Source organism: Panulirus ornatus, chromosome 5 (genome assembly GCF_036320965.1).
Source record: "Panulirus ornatus isolate Po-2019 chromosome 5, ASM3632096v1, whole genome shotgun sequence".
Classification (NCBI taxonomy): Eukaryota; Metazoa; Arthropoda; class Malacostraca; order Decapoda; family Palinuridae; genus Panulirus; species Panulirus ornatus.
The window spans coordinates 5,060,274-5,081,737 of record NC_092228.1 but is presented as its reverse complement, the minus strand read 5'-3'; the positions used below and the strand labels follow the sequence as shown (position 1 = coordinate 5,081,737).

General features: G+C 37.1%; 1 protein-coding gene across 4 annotated transcripts in view; it reads right to left on the bottom strand.

Moving 5' to 3' along the window:
• Positions 1-130: 130 nt before the first annotated feature.
• Prp5 (pre-mRNA processing factor 5) overlaps positions 131-21,464 on the bottom strand; it is a 39,000-nt gene continuing 17,666 nt past the window's right edge. For 2 of the 4 annotated variants that reach the window (XM_071660000.1, XM_071659979.1), the window contains exons 11-19: positions 20,759-20,878; positions 19,895-20,059; positions 17,085-17,290; positions 15,833-15,965; positions 14,111-14,353; positions 11,114-11,341; positions 9,046-9,179; positions 7,269-7,356; positions 131-7,103 (exon numbers count right to left, since the gene is read on the bottom strand). In XM_071660000.1, coding sequence (XP_071516101.1) covers positions 6,930-7,103; positions 7,269-7,356; positions 9,046-9,179; positions 11,114-11,341; positions 14,111-14,353; positions 15,833-15,965; positions 17,085-17,290; positions 19,895-20,059; positions 20,759-20,878 — 1,491 coding nt within the window. In that variant the 3' untranslated portion in view covers positions 131-6,929. Of the gene's footprint in view, positions 7,104-7,268; positions 7,357-9,045; positions 9,180-11,113; positions 11,342-14,107; positions 14,354-15,832; positions 15,966-17,084; positions 17,291-19,894; positions 20,060-20,758; positions 20,879-21,464 lie in introns of all 4 variants that reach the window. The other 2 variants (XM_071659990.1, XM_071659969.1) reach the window with 2 other exon arrangements.

Here is a 21,464-nt window from a genome sequence, read left to right as displayed (position 1 = left end):
GTGTATAACACTACACACATACACACCAGCTTGATACAGGATGCCTAATGATGAGCTCACTTCATGTGTACCTATGCTGAGGTGAGAATAGCACCTAACATTCAGGAAATATGAGGAAATGTATACTCTGTTAAATGGAGCTGTTTTAATGTGCAATCATTATCAAACCTGTTCAACAATTTTATACAATGTCCTTACCACTAACAGTTATATTCACTGACTTCAAAGGAATAACTATTATCAAATTCAAGTACAAATATTTTATGAGAGCATTTCAATTAAAATTGCAACTTAGACATGTTAAATTTCTCATCAACTTAATATCATCTCACTACTAAACACTAGTTAACCTAATTCAAATAGTATCATACACTTACGTTCACAGTCTCAAAATAATTTATGTCCCCTAAACCATTTCTACATCATTCATTGAAATTTTCAACACAGGAGAATCAAACTGCCAAAGTAGTTAATCTGTCATCTATTAGTATCTAAAGTTAACATCTGATTTACACTGCTTTGCACTGAATGTAACTGCAATCTCCTTAACAGATATGAATTTGCCAGTTCAGAGCATTTAGCTAACACCAGTCTCATGTAGTGGAAGTGTTTTAGCTCTGTCTGTGAATAAAGATCCAATCTATTAGGAAGTGACAAAAATCATACAATATGTAAACAAAATAATACACTAAATGCCTTCCTACATCAGCTTTTTCATCTACTCTGCTATCCTAAGTCCCATTCCCTCTTGAAATGGATAGTTTAAATGCACACCATTCTTGGCTCCCTCACACACATCTTTAACCTATGTTCAGCATTGTTATGGAATGATGTAATGAGAAAAAGAGAAGAGAACAAATGGGGGTGCCACTGATGAAAGAAGATGGAGTAACAGGCAAACAAGTGGTGAAAAAGTCAAGGAATGATTATATCAAAGGACTGCTGAACTGATTCGATGAAAGTGGTGGATTTGGTGTGTTTGCAAAGAGCTGACATGTAGACTGAATCATGATGAACAGTATCATGAAACGACAAGGGTTTGTGAAGGTTTCGTGTTATATGAAATGTGGCACAGCAGCAGGAGTGAATGGAAATGAGTTTCTCAAGAATGGGTTGATTGGTTAAGCAGGTAATCTGAAATTTGCAAAGCTTACGTTGAAGTGTCTGAGGCCTGGCATAATGCATGTAGAATGCCTTATATACAATCAAGGACGACAAATATGAATGCTCTAATTTTTCAAGTGTCTGTGGAGTATAACTTTGGAGTGTTACGAATGACAGGATGGTGGCATGCAGAGAACATATGATTGAGAAAAAGCACACTGTCCATAATATGACAGAAGTGACAGGGAGACCTTGTGTATGGTGCTACAAAAGCAAAAAGTAACTGGAAAGTTGGCAAATGCATTGGCAAGTTTTTACCAGGAGAGTAAAGAATGTGTGCAAGACAGAAGGAAGGTGCTACAAATACATGAAGCCCATTTTAAGTTACTAAATGCAATGAGTTTTCTTCAGGAGAGTAAAGCATGTGCGTGAGTAGGTTCCTGGTTAAGGTGGGTCTTCATGGATGTGTGGTGTCATCATGGTTTAATTTGTTTATGGATATAATGGTGATGGGGATAAATACTAGGGTCTTAAGAGATAAAGAGAAGTCTATTCTTGGGGGTGGTGGAGACATGGGAGATGAATCCATTGACATCTGTAGATGAAGGCTCTAGTGGCTGACTCCACAGAGAAACTGGAAAGCTCCTGACAAACTTTGAGTGTGTCTGAAAGGAAAAAGCTGAAAATAAATGTGAATAAATGTAGAGTAATGAATGCAGCAGAGTGACGAAACACGATGGCTTGAATGGGAGGACCTAAGGAAGTACAAAGGTGTATGTATCTGGAAGTGTACACGGCAGATGAAAGAACTCTAGTGGCAGAAGAGAGTCATATGGTAGAAAAGTGGACTAAGGTCTTTGCAGCAGTAAGGAGGAAGTGAAATGAGAAGTAAGTGTATTTATGGGAAAATATGAAGTATGCATGAGGGTACAGTAGTCCTGATGTATTGTATGGATACGAGTCATGGACCCAGAATGTTAAGAGGAAGGAGAAGGGTGGACATGTTGGAAATCAAATGCTTCAAGACAAAATGTGGTGTGTGGCCATTTGCTCATGTAAGGAAGAATACTATAAGTGTGTGGTAGCAAGTACAGTATGAATTATAAAATTCATGAGGGTGTGCTGAAGTGGTTCTGACATATGGAGAGAATAGGCAAAAGCTGACTGACAAAGAGGAGTGAGAGAAGTGAATATCAAGAAAGGAATGAAACAATGGATTTAAAGAGGTTTATAGGCATTAGGACCTGAACATTCAAAATGGTGAGGTATGCATGAAAGAATAAAACTGGATTAGTGCAAAGGAACATTAAGTCAATGCTGAAGCAGAGTACAAGAAGCATAAACCATGGAGCAGTTTGTGGGGTTTGGTTGTGGGTGGCAGGTGCAGCTTTCAGCATATATATGACAGCTTGACAGTGGATGGTGCAACTAAAGTTACTATTCATTTACTTCTGACACTACCTCACTAAGGCATCAGAGGCAATTATGGAAAAAGAAAATCAGCATGCTGAAATGAATAATGGATTCCAAGACCCTGCAAATTTTCTTAATTTTTCATGTTGTACAATGAGTTAACTAATCAAATGAGACTTAAGTCTCCATCCACACTTTCAACCTCACATACAAAATATCTCCAGTACACATAATCAAGATAACTCAACTGATATCTTCATTTTGTATCCCTGGGGATAAGGGAGAAAGAATACTTCCCACGTATTCCCTGCGTGTCGTAGAAGGCGACTAAAAGGGGAGGGAGCGGGGGGCTGGAAATCCTCCCCTCTCGTTTTTTTTTTTTTTTTTTTTTAATTTTCCAAAAGAAGGAACAGAGAAGGGAGCCAGGTGAGGATATTCCCTCAAAGGCCCAGTCCTCTGTTCTTAATACTACCTCGCTAATGCGGGAAATGGCGAATAGTTTGAAAAAAAAAATCCATTTCTCATTATATCTGTCCATCTCTTATATAGTATTCCTTTCCTAAGTCATACTACTACAGGCCTTCACCAGCTTATAACTACTACATGTCCTACGCAGTCATGTCCTTATAACATCCTTCCATCCTAATGCCTTTCCAACAATTACTGTACTTCACACCACGTATCTTTCTCAAATCTTATTCTAAATTCTAACTTCCTGTTTCCATGTGCACTACTCCATTTTTAGCTCATAAAAACCTAAGAAAATTGAAGTTCCACATCCAGAAAAATGGGATGATCAATCATGCATGATTAAAATTCCTCTGATTCAACAGGGTTTTCAGAGTAACTCGAATTCTTTTTCCTAGTGTAACTCTTCCTGCATATTCAGTTTTCTCACCACAATCTTTAATAATAATTACTCCCAGTTGCTTAAATTTCTTAAACCTTAAAAGGTCACCTGCATTAACTAAGCATTATTTGTCTACATAGGTCTCTTCCAAAAAAAAAAAAAAAATACTGCTCTCCTCAGTATCCCCTCATCCATCACCATAGGTACATGGCCAACAACTTGCTGAATATGTGTAAAGAGTGACCCCAGACAGAAAAAGTAGATTGTTGGATGACCTAATTAAGGAGGAACAATTATCATATGTATCAGCTGATGAGGAAAATGACGAACAATAGCATAAGAAATGTAATGAAATTAGCGAGTGATTTTAGCAGAATTACGTAAAGAGGAGGTAAGCAAGCACAGGAGTCCCCACTAGAGTGCAGAAAAGGGCTTGCAGAATTATCCTGGGCCCTTCTTACACCACCTACCAAGAGACCCTCATCCTCACTGAACCTGTCTGCCCTCTCTCAGCAACACCAGTAGTTCACATGGTAGTTTGACAATTAACTGCTGACACTCTAGCTACACATATCTTCTTCCCACTGATGTCCCTCCACCACAGACTGCTATTCATCACCATAATGTACTTGTTCTAACCAGAACTTGTAAAGATAGATATAAAAACAGTCCTACATCTACCATTGTGAATTTCATAAAGTCTATGAACAAGTGCATAGCTATGCAAGTGAATGGCTCAGTTTTCCCTCATAAGTTCTGAGGTACGTCAACTAGAGTATTACTGTATCTATTCATCACTTCATGTGCAATCACTTAATTAACAAGCCATAGTATTCACCCTGCAAACATCCCCTTATATCTGTGCCCCCAGCTATCTAATTGTACATCATCCATATGCTTATCCAAAATGTGGAAATATCCAGCTCACTCTAATCTTAAGCTCTTGCATGACTAGTTAACCAGTAAATATCATGTCCTCCCAATTCTGTGATATCTATGATACTCAACTGGGTATTTTCAGCCAACTGGCAGCCCAAATCCAATGACCATGAGTGACAGATTTATCTATTCATTTGTCCTTGCCCTTGTTGAATTTACTTGTTTGTAACAAATGCACCTACTATTCTCTTTACGTAATCCTGGATTCTGGAGGATCTTAGTAACAGACGATTGGTAAAGAACTATAAATATTTAACCCCCCCCCTCAAAAAAGCCAGTATTCTAACTGTGCGTGCCAACCATTAGCCCTCCTCAAACTCATATTTAGTGTAATATAATATTCATAAATATATTCATGTTATTCACCACCAATGCTGTGCCTGAGTAAGATGAGTAAATTGTAAATCTACAGTAATAATAATGAGACAAAATCTTCAATATCCTTCCCACACATGCCAGCCTCATACCATACATATACATTCCCATTTAGTGTGAGTAGTATAACATCTTTGTAAAAGTTCATGTATTCACTTTAATGCTATGCCTTTGTATGAAACAGGAGACCATGAAAACAATTTCATCAGAAAGTAAGAACATCTCAAACCCTGTCAGCAATGAATCAGATCAACATTAAGATAGTTCTATCACTTTCTGAGTATTTTGTAAGCTAAACTATGATTTGTTTTTTTATTTCTTTAACTTGCAGTTCTTGTTTGCTCAAATTGATACTCCCATGTGTCTGCCTCCGCTTATTCTAAAAATAAGAACGTTGCACTTACTTTTCAATCAAACTGGTACTCAATGTGACTACCTCTATTCATTCTAAAAATTAGTCTCTTGCTCTTACATTTACTTCCAGAAATCTCCTTAATACATTTCAAAACAACCTTGAATTCAACCAAACATTTTTCATGCTTCTACTAATGGAAAAGCATCACTTGCATTCAGTAACTGTGGTAGCTTCCAGTCTTCCACCATGGATCAGCTGTATCCAATTATCACCATATTTCATTTTCTCTCAGGAAATTCCTCAAAAACAGAAACATAATTTTGATAGTATACAGACTTGATGCACCTCCATATTAATTTCAAACGTTTCACTGAAACTTTGAAATGAAGGCAACAAATTCCAATTCACATCAATCATAACATCCAAAGTACTTTCTATGCATGTTACATAACTTTTCTTTTCTGAAGCTCTTACTTATATCTGTTCTATCTACCTGCTTAAATCAGGTCCAAACTTCACATATATTATCTACTAACCACAACTGAAGATTGGATATATGTCTGTAAGTTGCAGAAGTTATGGACAACTTAGAACTCTTACATCATCTACTTGTTCCAGCCCTAGCCATAAATGCAGACTGAATCTCAGTATACAAATTGAGATCAATCATAAAATACCCAAATATTAGATTACTTATACAGCCTATCTCTATTTAGTAACAGGGTTGCCCATCCTTAACATGGAAGTCCATGTATTTTCATCACTAAATAAAGTCTAATTAACATATAACAAACTGAATTGAATTACCAAAAATTCTCATAAATTTCATGGAGGCAACTAAGCTCCTATTGAAGAATATATGTGCACCTGATTACTTTTGCTGCAATAACTGGTAGACATTATTATCAATCATTTTATGTCCTTTCACTAGCCAACCTCTTTAGCAAATGCTTTTTTATGTCCTGTCTGTTCCTCAGTGTTATGAGAATGCTTAAATTTTGATCTGGACATTTAGTATGAGTGCTTGTAATATTGAAGAAAAGAAAAATCCTTCAGGTACTGATTTGTATGGCTGAGACAATCTGAAGAAGTTTTTTGTTGAATCAATATAGTCCTTCTTTCAAAAAATAAAATAGAAATATCCTGAATAATTTGAATAAAATCTCTTAAAAGGTCCTTAAGGCTACATACTTTTACTCTGAATTCATGATGGGGTGTACATACCAATGAAAAAAATTTCACTTTTATTCAACTTGATGTGCTAATAGAAAATGTCTACAACATACTTGTTCTCATGCTGCTCTCTTCCACAAGCTATCAACTATCAAATGACATCAATCAAAAGTGGAGGCACATATCCACCAACTGGAGAAAAAAAATCTGACAGGCTCATTAGGCCTATCACTGAGAGTCATGTCCACAATCATGGACACCATTGGGGAAACCCTAGCCTAGCTAAGCCTGTCACATCTACGACAACAGTCACATCTGTGGTAACTTATCATAATCTAAGTTGGTACTCCTTCATCTATCAACTATGGGAAAGTTGAACTCATGGGTGGACAGCATACCGTCTGCCTGCACTGTGGATCACATATGGTCCAGCGAATTAGAAGTTAGCAGCACAAACCACTGCACTACTATAAAGCAACTGTACAGTTTAAAATTTTTCTAGTACGCATGTCAGTTGCAGTTATTAGATGTTAATCATCTTGCATACCAGGTACTGTGAATGGCCATCATTTGAGAGTGCTTTTTGACTTGTAGGTGCCTTTGAAATACACCATTTGAAAATAATCTAAAATTCTTGTATCCCAGAAGATTCACTAATTTTGCAATTATGAGAATTAGCAGAAAACTGAATTTCAGTAAGTTAATATTGCAATGTCTTCTCTATAGAACCTTATACCGGCCCTGAGCCTTGACAGGACCTGCACTAGTCCTTAGTTTTACAAGTTCTTCACGTATGAGTCGAATAATCTCAGCCTTTGCCTTTGACACCGCTAACTCAGATGTTGATTCAATAGCTAAGAATAACTTGCGTTCTCCCTCCAGTGGATTTTTACCCTGAAAAAGACATAAAATGCATAAAGTTTTGTGAAGTGCATCATAAGATAACTGAAAAGCTCACAAGAAATTACTTTGGGATAAATTCATTAACAACTAAGAGTTAAAATAACTGATGTGACTTATATAATCCACTAAAATGCACTCTGGACTTTATACACTTACCGGTGGACAGAATGTCCCTCTGACAGTAATTCCTGCTTCAGAATATTCTGAGATCTGGGCCAATGCTTCTTTGCTTGTTACACGCCACCTGAAAAAAAGATGCACACAATGTGACATGAAAAAGAAACAAATTAGCAAGTACAAATAATTTAACCTATTCTCTGCTAAGCAAATCAGCCTAATCTGTTTACTTTGTGCTTTTTCCTCTTCTATTCTTTTTATTCTTTTATGTACCAGGATTGGGCTTTCCAGTGAAATCTCTTTATTAGCACTGGGTTGATAACTTATGAGAAAATGCAGTGCACGTAATATCACATATTCAAAACTGATGAAGAAAATAGAAATAATAAAAATTATGAAGATATGATATACATGTATACTGAATACAATATACAAATATACTGAAAGCCATTTTAAAGATACACAATCTCGGACTACGACACAAACGTATATGTACGCATGCCCACATAAATGTGCACACACAGACACACATAACTGTCTTCAAATACAGACAAGATATTCCGTGCAGAATTAAACTGATATGTCTTTCCCGTATGTTTTTAAGTTAATTTTTCAAAGCAATAAAGATGCTGTATTTCTGGGCCCCCTGAATGTCCTGCAAGTGTACTACTTATATACCTATTAAATGAAGTGATTCTTACCATTTTTCCAAAAGTATCTGTTATGTGACCCAATTGCCTGATGTTTTTCTGATATGAAGTACACACCTTACTTGGCATAACTGCCAGCCCATAACTGGGAACTGACATGTCCATTTACTAGTTTCATACACTAGGAATATCACATGTAGTACTGGTTAGACAAACAGCAGCAGCAATTATACAAAATAAAACCTTTAAGTAATCTAATGCAATAATTAAAAACCAACTTTTCCTGTCTCTTCAGATGAGATTCAATGCTTTCCTAGTGGGGGTCAGTCATTACATTCTCTTTCAAAAACCATGTGAGACTGTTCAACACATAGGAATTGGTAAATAGTCAATTGCTAAAGATACATGTGAATGCTTCCTTGGAAACAAAAGTGCATGTTCCTCTATGTACACTGCCCTTTCCATCCAGTCAACATCCATCATTTGAACACTTCTTAGTGATAAAAATCTATTTTTTCAAAAAGACTATCTTTCTCATCAAACAAAGTGATTGCACAAAATACACTTACCACACATCCATCGAATTTACAGGTCATGTGTTCTACTGAAGGAAGGATGAAGACATCAGTGAGTCATAACTGGCTTGTCAAAGAATAATGGCTGTTGCCTTCCCATTATTTTCTTAAAGCAATGCAATTTTGCCTGACTGCAGTGATAGCCCAAAGACTGCTCAGTAATTATGTCTTAAGTCCCGTGTCTTCAGTGTGAAGGGACTAATTCAAAAACAATAAATTTCACTGGCATACTTATTTCATATCTCAATGGAGTAAAACATACCTCAGATAATGCTACTCATAAACTGCCAAAAACATAAGAGAAAAATGAGAAATAAATAAATTAATAAAGCAACCAAAACAAAAAGCCTACAATCCACAACCCCCTACTGGTGGAAAGGAAAATTCAACACAATGGAGGGAGACAGTTAATGCTGCTACTCACAATGAATACATTTTATGAAATAATCTATCAATATTCCATCAAACCAGAGAAACCTCATGTTTCAAATAACCTATATAACTAATGCAAGTGTTGGAACCCAGCTGAGTTAGATGAAAGAGAATGTTCTATACACTACATGCCTTCTGCAGGAGATAAAAATGACTCACCTTGCCTGCTGTGGGAAATCATTAATTTCAAGCTCCTCTTCATACTTGTGATGGGTCTCTTCAGCAGCCTCTTCCTCCTCCTCCTGATCATCACGTGGCTGGTAGTTCAACTTGTTATTCAATTTTTGTGCCATCTGGGAGGGAAGAACCAATTCATATTGAATGAAGGTCTACAAAGAATGCTTCTGTCATCCATATGGGCATTTTATGTATATATATATGTGTATATGAGTGGATGGTCCATTCTTTGTCTATTTTCCGGCACTACCTCGCGGACATGGGAATCAGCGATTATGTATTATAATGATAATAATATATATATACAGGCATGAATCCAATCTACACCTTTCTATCACCCTGAATGATCAAACACTTCCATTCAAAGAAACTTCAACCATACTGGGCATCACTTGCAATACACATATTACATTCACTTCCCACAACACAAATATTACCAAACAAAGGTCATAAACAATCTAATCATCTATAAATATGTACAGTTATCAGGTTTTGACAAGAAAATAATCCCTTTGTATCCTCTACAAACAATTCATCCAACTGGTTCATCATAAAACACGCTTCACCAGTCTGGTCATCCACTTTGTCAAAGGAAACATAACAAAGTTGCAAGCTACACAAAACAGTGCACTAAGATCAATCAGAAATTTCTTACTGACAATAAGCATTCAAGTAATATACAATGAAATAAAAATACTATCAATACACTCTTACTTCAACATGCTTAACACTCAGTTATTCTGCAAAAGCCCTTGTCTCCTTCCATCCAAAGCGTTAACCCTCCCTCTACTTTTCCAGGTATCTAAAGCTATCTACTTCCACCAGACCCTTCCCGTTCAAGCTTATTTTCAAACCATCCACTCTCATCCCCTGGCTACAGATTATCTTACTTTTGTTCACAAATTCTCCCAAACTTTGTCATTAGCTTCAGTTGTTTTTCTAAAGGGTATGCCATCAAAGCCATGTCATGAAATGATCCACTTCCAATTCTCCCCAACCCCTCTTATGCCTCAGACCTGACACCCCTTCTAAGACTCTTGCATTCTCTTCCCTAGCCATGCCATCCACAAGCAACTTTTATAAATAAGGTGACATCATACACCCCTGATGCAGTCCCATCTTCACCAAGATCCCTCGCTGTACTTAACTGCTTTTTGTTCATTTCTCCATTCACAGAAACTTTTACAAGGCCTTTCTTCCATACCATACACTTTCTACACAACCATAATTGTAACATACAATGCCTTTCCTCTCACTAAATAAACCTTAAACAAATTCTTTAAAGCAAATGCCCAATCAACAGTGGGAAAAGATATGGTGAACTGTAAGCTGATGCTGACTAAATTTGGAAAACGTTTATGGAAGCATAATAAAGTGGTTGAGTACCAGATGTTTGGATGAAGGCAGAGTTCTCTCTTGTTTAAATGTGATGGTAGAGAAAACAATTGCAAAACCTTATGGGAAGTAAGTCTGCCTTATATAGTCACCACAGGATACATGGATTAGTAATACCAATGTAGAGAAAATGGCAGAAAATGGAACAAAAGAAGGTGTGTTTTCCAAATTCTCCCAATCAGGGAGATATAAATGAGAAAATCTGTACTGCATTTATGGATATAAAAAAGGCACATGATAAAGCTAATAAATAAGAATGGATTTCTGGAAAACTTCTAATCTTAAGATAATAACTTCATTAAAAAAAAAAAATTTCAGAGCTTTCTCTAAAAAATAGACAATATTCAAAATCCTGATAAAAAAAATTGATTACAAATGATTACATTGAGGATTTACTAATTTCAATCATATTAATCTTTGCAAGAAGGTGAGAAAGTTTACAATGATGAGTTATAAGATATTGTAGGCAAATTCTGTTATCATTATGAGAGGTAGCTGACTGAATACTGAGAGAAACTGTGAAAAAAGAGTATCAATTATAAGCTTATATAAATCCTCTGCATTAGCTATTCAATATCAAGTAGAAGATTTGTAATGTATCTTTATACATTTCAGTATAAAGTATGTCACAGACAAACTGAATCAAACTGTTTACCTGCTCTGCAACTGTCTTAGCAGATATGGTGGGTTGCATAGCAGCTCCACCCTTGAGGATAAACTCTGCAGCTTGTTGACTTGCACCCTTAGCCTCTTTGCCAATGTTATGTTGAAGATTGATGCGCTGAGCCAGCTTCCGAGCTAATTCCAGTTTGTCAGAGGCAGATGGACCACCAAGGGGAACACCAGTTATGCCATCGTTTGATGATGAAGACACCTCAGGTGTCTGAAACACATCACAGCTTTCAAAATTTGTATGACCATCTTTGCTTGAGAGATATAATATAACAATATTAGATTATACTGCTGAACAAATGAATTCTGTATAGACTGCATTCAGGGATGAAAAACTACTTTCAGCTTTGAGCTATACCTATCAGTGACTGAAAAACATCAGGAAATCTTTCAATGTGGCTCTAAAAAAGAAGCACATTAGAGCACTGGATGGTTGTCTGGCACAGTTCATAGGTAACAAAAAGGCTATTCATGCATGAATCACATTACTTTTCACCCTTTTGTCTGATGACCAACATAGGGTAGATGAGGCAAACTTGTGTCACAGCATGAAGCATGGTAGGAAAGAGGAAGTCAATGTCAGCCACTAAAACCAACATCTTTCTATCAATATTTATGACAACCAATGAAGTATTGTCCTGCTATGCAGCCATCACTAACCCTCCCAATACCAAGGCAGGTACTACCACTAATATATCTTCCTTGTTGGTGGCTGCCTACCAACTACTACTAACCTAAAATTTAATGAAGAATTTGCCACTAGTTCTTTAAAATAATTTTTTCTTCACTGCATGTCTGTAAGCTATATACATTTGCTTAGTCCCTTACAGGTAAGAGGCTTCCTGTGTGCTTACAGGAATTAGATCATTTTGCAATGGATTTAAAACAATTGCTATTAGTCAGTTCTAGGACAACAAGGCATCATCAAGGCCATCCCCTTAAGATATACATGAAATATGAGCTTCCTGAGGGTATAAAATGGAATAAGTAGAAAGACCTGTAAATAAATGTGACCGACAATCTAATAAACTCTAAATCTTTATTTGCTTATCTGCAGCACACAGATTTAAACTCATCTTGAAATAAGAAATAAACTAAGCTTTTGCTGCTATGTGTAACCTCTTTCCTTCATATTCCTGCATTACATTTAAATTAATCAGATACACCAAGAATAACAAACACTTTTCCAAAGACTTAGCTGCATTCAATGTCATGCTTCCTTCCCCTTGTTTTCTCACTAGGTAGGTTACTGTAAGAATTCAGCCTCTGGATAAAGAATTTGTTGATTCCAGTATTGACCAAAATAAAAAGTAAACTATGTGTGACAACAATGACAGTACTTCACAGTAAAAGTAAAAACATTTACCCAATTCAAAATGCTGAAATATTCTGAAAAGGCATGCAACAAGCAACAGATGCAAAGTTAAAGTTACCTAGTTATCATGGGGTGAACAAAAAAGAAATGGAGGATATGCCTATATAACAAATAAGCTAAACGAATGCTGCATATCAAAAACATCTGAAACAAAGGAATCAAACAGGAATACAGTACAAGGACACAAACCCACAAGTCAGTTCAAGAGGATTGGCCAAGCACTTTAAGTCTTGACAACTACATTGAGGAACAGTATTTTCATAATGTCTGCTAACCACATGTAGTCTTGCCACTAATGATAATAGAGACAATTAGTGAACTGCTGAAGGTTAATGATATTTCAGATGAAGATATTAAAGGGATAATTATGACAAAATTCATGTACTTGACCCACTACAGTTAAACAGCAGTGACCATGAAAATGATAAACAGACAAATACTGAGAGGCATTATACTACTTATTCTCATCACAATCATGTGAACAGAGAAAAATTCCAGCAGTTTTGCAGATTTCAGTTTTCCTTCACAACTTTCACTCAAAATGCCTTTCACAAGTAGTCCACTTTCACTTCCATGATCCATTACCTTGATTTTCAACAAATCTAAGACAAAAAAGTAAAACTAAATACAAAATATGACTAGTTCAAAGGATTATAGACATATTAAGTCTTTGGAGTCCAGCCGGCATCAAGACCGTTTTACTAGAGTATCTCCTTAACTGAGGCAATAACTGTTTGTGCTTCATTTGATTTTCTCTAGGTTAGCTGTATTCTATGGAGGACTAATGATATTACAGATACAGTTTATTTCATTGGGTTAAGGAAGTGCTTCATTGCTTTTTGATACTTTGGAATGTAACCCCATTTCCCCCACAAGCTTACGGAATCATGCTTTTCATGCAATAATCAGGAACATAACCTCATGAAACCAAACGTTTCCTGTGTTTTAAAATTATGAGGTGCGAAGAGACAAATGAACACTAAGGCTATCTTTTTACATATTCTTAAAGTCCAACAAAACAGGGCTGACAGGTGTCTGATATATCTTGGTGTCAGAGAGGTCCAAAAAGGCCACAAAAGATACACCAAGGAAGCAAGGGATTGTTTTGGCAGGTGTTGATATTTCATGATGACTTAAATTTCAGGGTTATGGATATAAGGTGGTATGGCATGGCAGCATGGCAAAATGATCAATCTTGCATTTGCAACTCTGACAGGATATGAACCTTATGTTAGTTACCCTCCCATATTGTATGAAAATACATCCAAAAAGCCTACTCTGTGGATTCCCTGGCAACTGTCAATGACAAAAAGGTGCACCATATAAATGAAAAAAAAAAAAAAGGAAAACGACTACAAATGATAGCAAATCTACTAATACTGACATAACTTCTACAAGACAAACATATACAGAACACTTAAATAAATACAGACAGTTGTTGCTTAGCAATAGGCTGAAATACTTTAACATCTTACAATTTCCTCCTTATCTTCACATCCACATTGGATGACTTGAGGTCTTCAACAATGCACTTAACACACATGTGAGCAAAAAACTCCACAAAATCATCAACTGAACACAAAGACAATGAACACCACTAACCACCTTAATCTCCTTGACTGTCCTCTTTGTATTAAGCATACTCTCAATTTGTTGATCAATGTCCTGCTCAATGTCTTCATCATCAGAGTCTGCCAACCCCAGAGCAGCTTTCTCAAATTTCTTCTTCTCAGAGGCAAAGTTGGCTTCCGATTCATCAAATTTGTAGCCTTTACCATGGAAGCCCCCACCGGTCTTCACTTTTTTTCCCTCTCCTTCCATTTTTTGCTTGTAGTCATCATAGAATTTCTTTAAAAGAAAAAAGTACTTTATGAAAATATATTTTCCAACCATACATTTCAGTTTCCCACCCAGCTGTACTGGTATCTTCCTCCCTGGGTGGGTAACTGCCTTCTCATTGACCAATATTTACCTTATCTTTAAAAAAAAAAAATTGTAGTTGTTTGGATTATAAACATTATTGAATGCTGTATTCCCAACTCTTCCATAATCATAAAATTCGATTAAGTCCCACAAGAATTTGAAATGACCACAACAATTTGCGGACCCAATAAAAATTTACCCCAATGCTGAACACTCCTACTTCACCAGTAACCACTCATCCTCTTCCCTTCTCACTCATACACATGCCTTATTCTCTCACCAGAAAGTTCTTAATACTTTCCATAAGGCATTCCTATTAACCCTATCTTATGTTTTCTCCCGATACAGTCACCACATACAAATTCCTCCCCTTCTCTCTGTATTTTTCACAAACAAGTCTTCAAAGCAAACTCCTAGGATACACATTCTCAACTACTCCTGTAAGCCTCATTGTTCCATCAATCTGCTCAAGCCACCACCTTCTCAATCATCACCCTCCCATACAACTTACCAGGTAAACTCAACTGACAGCAATTCAAGTACTCACTTTTGTATCCCTTGCCCTTAAATAATGGCACTATATAGGCTTTCAATCATTCCTCTGACAGCTCACCTAGAGCCTTTTTTTTTTCTTTTAAACTATTCGCCATTTCCCGCGTTAGCAAGGTAGCGTTAGGAACAGAGGACTGGGCCTTTTTTGGAATATCCTCACCTGGCCCCCTCTGTTCCTTCTTTTGGAAAATTAAAAAGAAAAAAAAAAAAAAAAAAACGAGAGGGGAGGATTTCCAGCCCCCCGCTCCCTCCCCTTTTAGTCGCCTTCTACGACACGCAGGGAATACGTGGGAAGTATTCTTTCTCCCCTATCCCCAGGGATAAGGGGGAGAGCCATGAACACTAAAAATCCTGGTTAACCAATCAACAATGGTGTTATCCCCCTGCTTGCAAAATTCTTCAGCAATCCTATACACTACAGCTACTTTATCACATTTTATCATATGCAAGGCTTTCGCCTCTTCTTTTCACCAAATTGATTTCCAAGACTCTCTTGCTTCATTCATCTCCATGTGCCAAACACACCACATCTGCCATCTTATCACCAAACACATTCAACAGTCTTTCACATCTCGTTGCCTCTTCCTCATCTCCTGCCACTTTCCCATCTGCTCCCTTCATACTATTCATCTCCTCCCAAAACATTCCCTCAACATTACATATTTTGGCCAATGTAAGGAAAAACTTCAAGCTGTAATTTCTGAAAAAAATACATGAGATGTCATGACAAGAAATAATGACCATACATTTTACTTTGAGACACAGGAAGCCACTTCAAGAACTGGTTTTCACATGAGGACAACTACTCCTAGTTAAGAGATTCTCATACGGGGTAAATTTTCAAACAAGTACCTGAAGTTCAGGAGGAACAGCAGTTTCTGATAGTTCCATTGCACGGATTATTTCACCACCATGACGAGGTTGATCTGGAGTTAAAAATGTATAGGCCCATCCCTTGTTGCCAGCACGGCCAGTGCGACCACACCTAGAGAAATGAATGAGCCCATTAGGTGTATAGCTTAAAAAATACTGTGAATAATAGGATTTTAGACTACCTCTTATAAAATTTCAATGGCACAATTTCTGTAAATAATCAAATATGCTTTAATGAAAATGAATGCGGACTGAACTAAAACAGCAAAAACTACTAACTTTGCTTGTTGGTGATTTCAGGTTTCCTTGTATCAATATAAGTGGGTTCCAGAGGCTTTCTCTAACACCTATATGAACGTTGGCAAAAGAATGTGACAGTATCTACCTCAATCCTAGATGCTATAATACATATGCATGATTAAAGAAACACTCAAAAGAAGATCAAACTGGAATCTCAAATAAATATAAAATCAACAGTTATGGAAAAGAAGCAGTGGCTGAGAGTATAATTCAACAAATAAGACATGCAGTGGACACTATACACAAGCTCTGCCATCCCTGCAAAATTGTGCCATAGGTATTTAAGGCAGGTACTCCTTCCCTACATAAACAATTCATACACCTCTGGTTTCTCTTTCATTAGCAACTAGGCTCCCTCATCCCATAACTACATACCCATTGTCACATGCCCATATACCACCTTCTGTATGTCACACACTTCATATGTATGTAATGCTTCCCTACATACTTACATACTTCCCACTCCCTTTATTTCATCCTAAGTCACTTATAACTCAATCTCTCTTGGTATACCTCCAAACAACCCTCCCTTCTCAGCTCATGAACTTTCACCACTTCCTTTACATATGTCATTTCCTCTTTTCCTTCAACCATGACAAACTTTCACCATCACTTCCTCCAACAAATAATTGCAATCAGACATCTAACTTGCTGCCCCTCTCAATACACTGACACAAACTTTCCTTTGCATGCCTGTTACTTACCACATAGAGACAATACAGGAGATGTGAGAAATGTGATAACAAGGAAGAGAGCAAAATGTTCAAAGCTATGTAATGTAAGGAGGAAAGCACAAAGCCAAAGCATTTTCTCATAAATTACTAATTCTTGTAATTATCCTCAAGAAACATGATCCAGCAATTAACACAATCATCTAATTTTCCATCACAAAAAAGTAAATACTTTATAGCCTTGAAATATCATACTTTACCTATGAACATAATCTTCATAATGATTGGGACAGTCAAAGTTGACAACCAGAATAAGCTGTTTGACATCAAGGCCTCGTGCTGCAACAGAAGTGGCCACCAAGATGGGCACTCTTCCAGCCTTAAAATCCAAGATTGTAGTGTCTCGGTCTATTTGGTCTACACCACCATGTAGCACCAATGCCCGGTAAGAGTGGCTCAACAGATCCTAGACAGGAAGACAAATTGAAACAGTATGTTCCTTCACAGGCAGATTTTTTTTTTCCAAACTTTTAATGTTCCCTGGACCACACATCCTCAACCACTTCTGAAGTCACATTGGTCCTCATCAATCTGATGCTCTATGCATGCCAATACCCTCTCAATCACCACTTTCCCATACACCTTACTAAATACAAATAAATTTTTACTTGTGTAGTTCAAGTATGATCTTTAATGCCCCTTACCTTTCATGTGTGAGTACTTTACAGGCATTCTGACAGTCCTTAGGCATCTCAGCCTGAGCCAAACATGTCAGAAAACCTTATCTAAACATTTAACAATACTTCTATCCTTTCATATGAAATTCAAAAGCAGTCTCATTCGCTTTGGCTGCTGCTACACTTCATCTTACACAAGGCTTTCACCATCTCCTTTAATTCTACCAATCCATTCTCTGTCCCTTAATCTGTATAAAACCATGTCAAAAAACGTTCTACATCCACCACCCTATCATCTATAGCACTACACTGTCCTTTAAAATACTCAATCCATTTCTTCTTCAAGTTTTCTTTGAGAATTACCACTCCCCATATGTATCCCCCACACTGATGCTCCCATTTGTTTGTTCTCTTATTCTCCTCATACTACTTACCTCCTTCTAAAACATTCTCTTATTCTTCCTGAAGTTTACCAATACTTTCTCACCCCATGTCTCCACTGTCTCTTTTTTTAAGCCCTGTACCTTCCTTCTGACCTCCTGCCACTTCATACTGTACATCCCCTAGGCACTCAAACTCCTTCCCTACAGGTAATACCCATAAATCTCTCTTCTCTCTTCCACTAACAACTTGACTTCCTCATTCCATCACCCCCTATCTTTTCTCACATACCTGCATCACAATTTCCACATGTCACACGCTTCTCTTTTAATGTAGGCAGTGCTTCCCTAAATACCTCCCATCCTCAACCACTTCTACAATATCATCTGCTCCCACCGACTTCCACTCCCCATCCAATCTCTCCTGGTATCTCCATACACAAGTGACTTTTTGAAGCTCAATCATTATATCATCACCTTCTCTACCTAAAGACTCCTCAAATTTTCACCTTCACTTACATGGAGAATTGGTCACACATCCCACCAGCTACCCCTCTCAGCACATGCATCCAAAAGTCTCTCTTTAACATTCCTATCAATTAGTACATAATCCAAAAATGGCTACTCACCATTAGCACCACTTACCCATGCATGTCCTTTTTAAGACAGATATTCCCAATCATCAGCCATTTTTCAGCACAACTCTGCAGCTGTTCTCCATTTATTTCATAAATGTTCATTGTATCCCCACATTAGTGAGGAAGCACCAGGGATAGATGAAGAAATGACCTCATTAATTCACACCCTCACTTTAGCTGTCATTCATAATGCACCAAACTACAGCCCCTTATCCACAATCAGACCCAACAGGCCTTTCCATGATTTTCCCTGACCACTTTTTATGCCTTGGTTCTGTCCAATGACAACATCTTGCTACCTGTATACATCACTGTTCCAGTTCACTGTAAGCAATGCAAATCTTACACCCTCCAGCATTTTTAGGCCCAGACCACTAAGAATCCTTTTCACTCCATCCTTCCATCTCCTGTTTGGTCTCATCCACTTCTGATACATATACCCTCTTTAACAACCTCTCCTCAATCATCCTCTCCATATGTCCAAACCAAATCAGCAAACCCTTTTCAGCTCTCTCAACCATACTCTTCTTAATACCACATTTATCCCTTATCCCAACATTTCTTACTCAATCATCTGTCCTCACTCCACATATCATCCTTGAACATCTTAACTCTAACATGCTCACCTTTTTCTATACTTCTCATCTAAAGCCCAAACCTAACATCCATATAAAACTGCTGGAACCACTATAACATCAAAAATACCCATCGTTGACTTCACCAACAATGACCTCTCTTTCCATATGCTCCTCATTGTGCCTAAGACCTTAAACACCTCACCCACCCTTTGGCTCACTTCAGCTTCCACAGTTCCGTTTACTACCATGTTCACCTCCTAGTATTTAATTCATTCATTTTTCTCCAGGTTCTCTCCATTCAAACTCAAACTCTAACAAACCTATTTCTCTCCACTGTTAAACCTAATAATCTTGCTTTTACTCACATTTCCTATCGACTTTCTCCTGTATGAACTTTCCTCAACGTTTAAGACACCACTTTCTGCACTCTCTCATGTGAAATGCCATCAGCAAACAACTGACTCACTTCCTAGGCCTCTCCACCCCTGACAGATTAAACACCTGCCCCTCTCCCTAAAATCTTTGCATTCACCTCTCTCACAATCCTATCTATAAACACCAATCTTTATGTGCACTTATACATTTTCATATCAATTTCCTTATTGTTTCTTTAGTATGGTAGTGCCAATCAACTTAGCCTCAGAAGAAAAAATCCTCATATGGCTCCTGTTCCTACATCTTTATAAAGACCTTTTATAAATATATGTTTGAGAATGGGCAGATGGACTGCTGAGCTTCCCTTCAGCATGAATCTTTTAAACCGTTAGTATTCAAACAGATTCAAAGATAAAACCCACCTTGAATAATGAGTCAGCATTCTCCTGCTTATCTACAAATACAATCGTTTGGCCACGCTCATAAAACTGGCCAAGAACCTCAAGCAACTTGAGGAATTTCTGATCTTCTTCAAGAATTACAACTTCCTGCGTCACATCTTTGCACACAACAGATCGTCCTCCAACCTGTAACATTTCAAATCATTCTACATTCAGAATTCTAATGTAAGGAAAAGAGTACTTGAAATGAATTAACACAATGCATTCCCTCTAAAATTTCATGCTCACCAAAGTTCAACACATCAATATAAAGCAGCGCTATGTTGTCATTGGTGGAAATAAAGCTGATAAAGATTTTAACAACGCATTTCCAAGTTTCGACAGACAACATCTAGCAAATTAAGAGATTTTCATCTGAGCACAGTCAAGGCGAGCAAAGTTACACGTCCTTCGGCTTCTATCAAGAAAACCCTGTCCCCAAAATCTAAAGGAAAATCCTCTAAAGCAACATTAAATATTGGTACAATCCCATGACTGAGATATGGCTACTGACTATAACAACAAGACTTAAATGCAATGAAAACTTTACCATCTTGACTTCCACCAGGATTGAGTACTTCAAAATCACCTCAAGCACTCTGTGACTTAGTAATGTAATGTGCAGGTGTGAGATGCAGAGTAAGAAAAAATATACCCTCTGTTTTGTCCTCTTAGAATCACTGGAGTTTAGAGAAAAAAATCCTCACTTAGCTCTTCCTCTGGTCCTACTTTCATAAGATAATACAAGTGAGATAGATTTCTAAGTCCTGATTTATAACAATCTTTGGTAAGTTGGTAATATTCTTTCTCCCCCACATTTAGGGATATGTGTAGTTCATGACTTACCATAATTTCTATAGGTTTAGTAAGTATTTTCTTAGCCAAGGCTTCTACTTGTCGTGGAAAGGTTGCTGAAAACATGACTGTTTGTCGGGCTGGTTGGACATTTTCAATTATTCTCATAACCTGGAAAAGTTCAAATCATAAAATCTAATAACATAATTGATACAGGGAACATCAAGAATCTACCACATAATTATGATGTTTTGTAAAGATTACACACCCAGTGAAAAATGGTGAACACTAACAGGATAAAACTGTCTCAAAATAAAAAACATAACTCAATGAATCCATTACCTTAAAGGTACCACTGAAATAATCTACATTAATTAACGCTATCCCATTAGAGATGGAAAGGCAATTATGTGCAGTGTCACACATATTTGGTACTTATGAAATAATTTTTTACTCTACAAAACTAGAAAAATTAATCTTCTAAAATAGAAGCAACACACTAGCAATATCAAAAACTAAAGTTTCAAAAATGATGTGCATGATGTGTTGATTATTCAAGAAACCTATGAAACTTGAGGGGAGGAGTGAATAATCAGCTACAATGACCCTAGGGTCATTCATAAAGGGTAAACAAAGGCCAAGTCTACTGGAATTATGAGGGCTGGAAGCATCTTGACTCATATATTCCCAGGAAAGATATCTCATGCTCATGGAACAGACTACGAGGAGAAAGTATGAAGCCCTTTTATAATTGTGG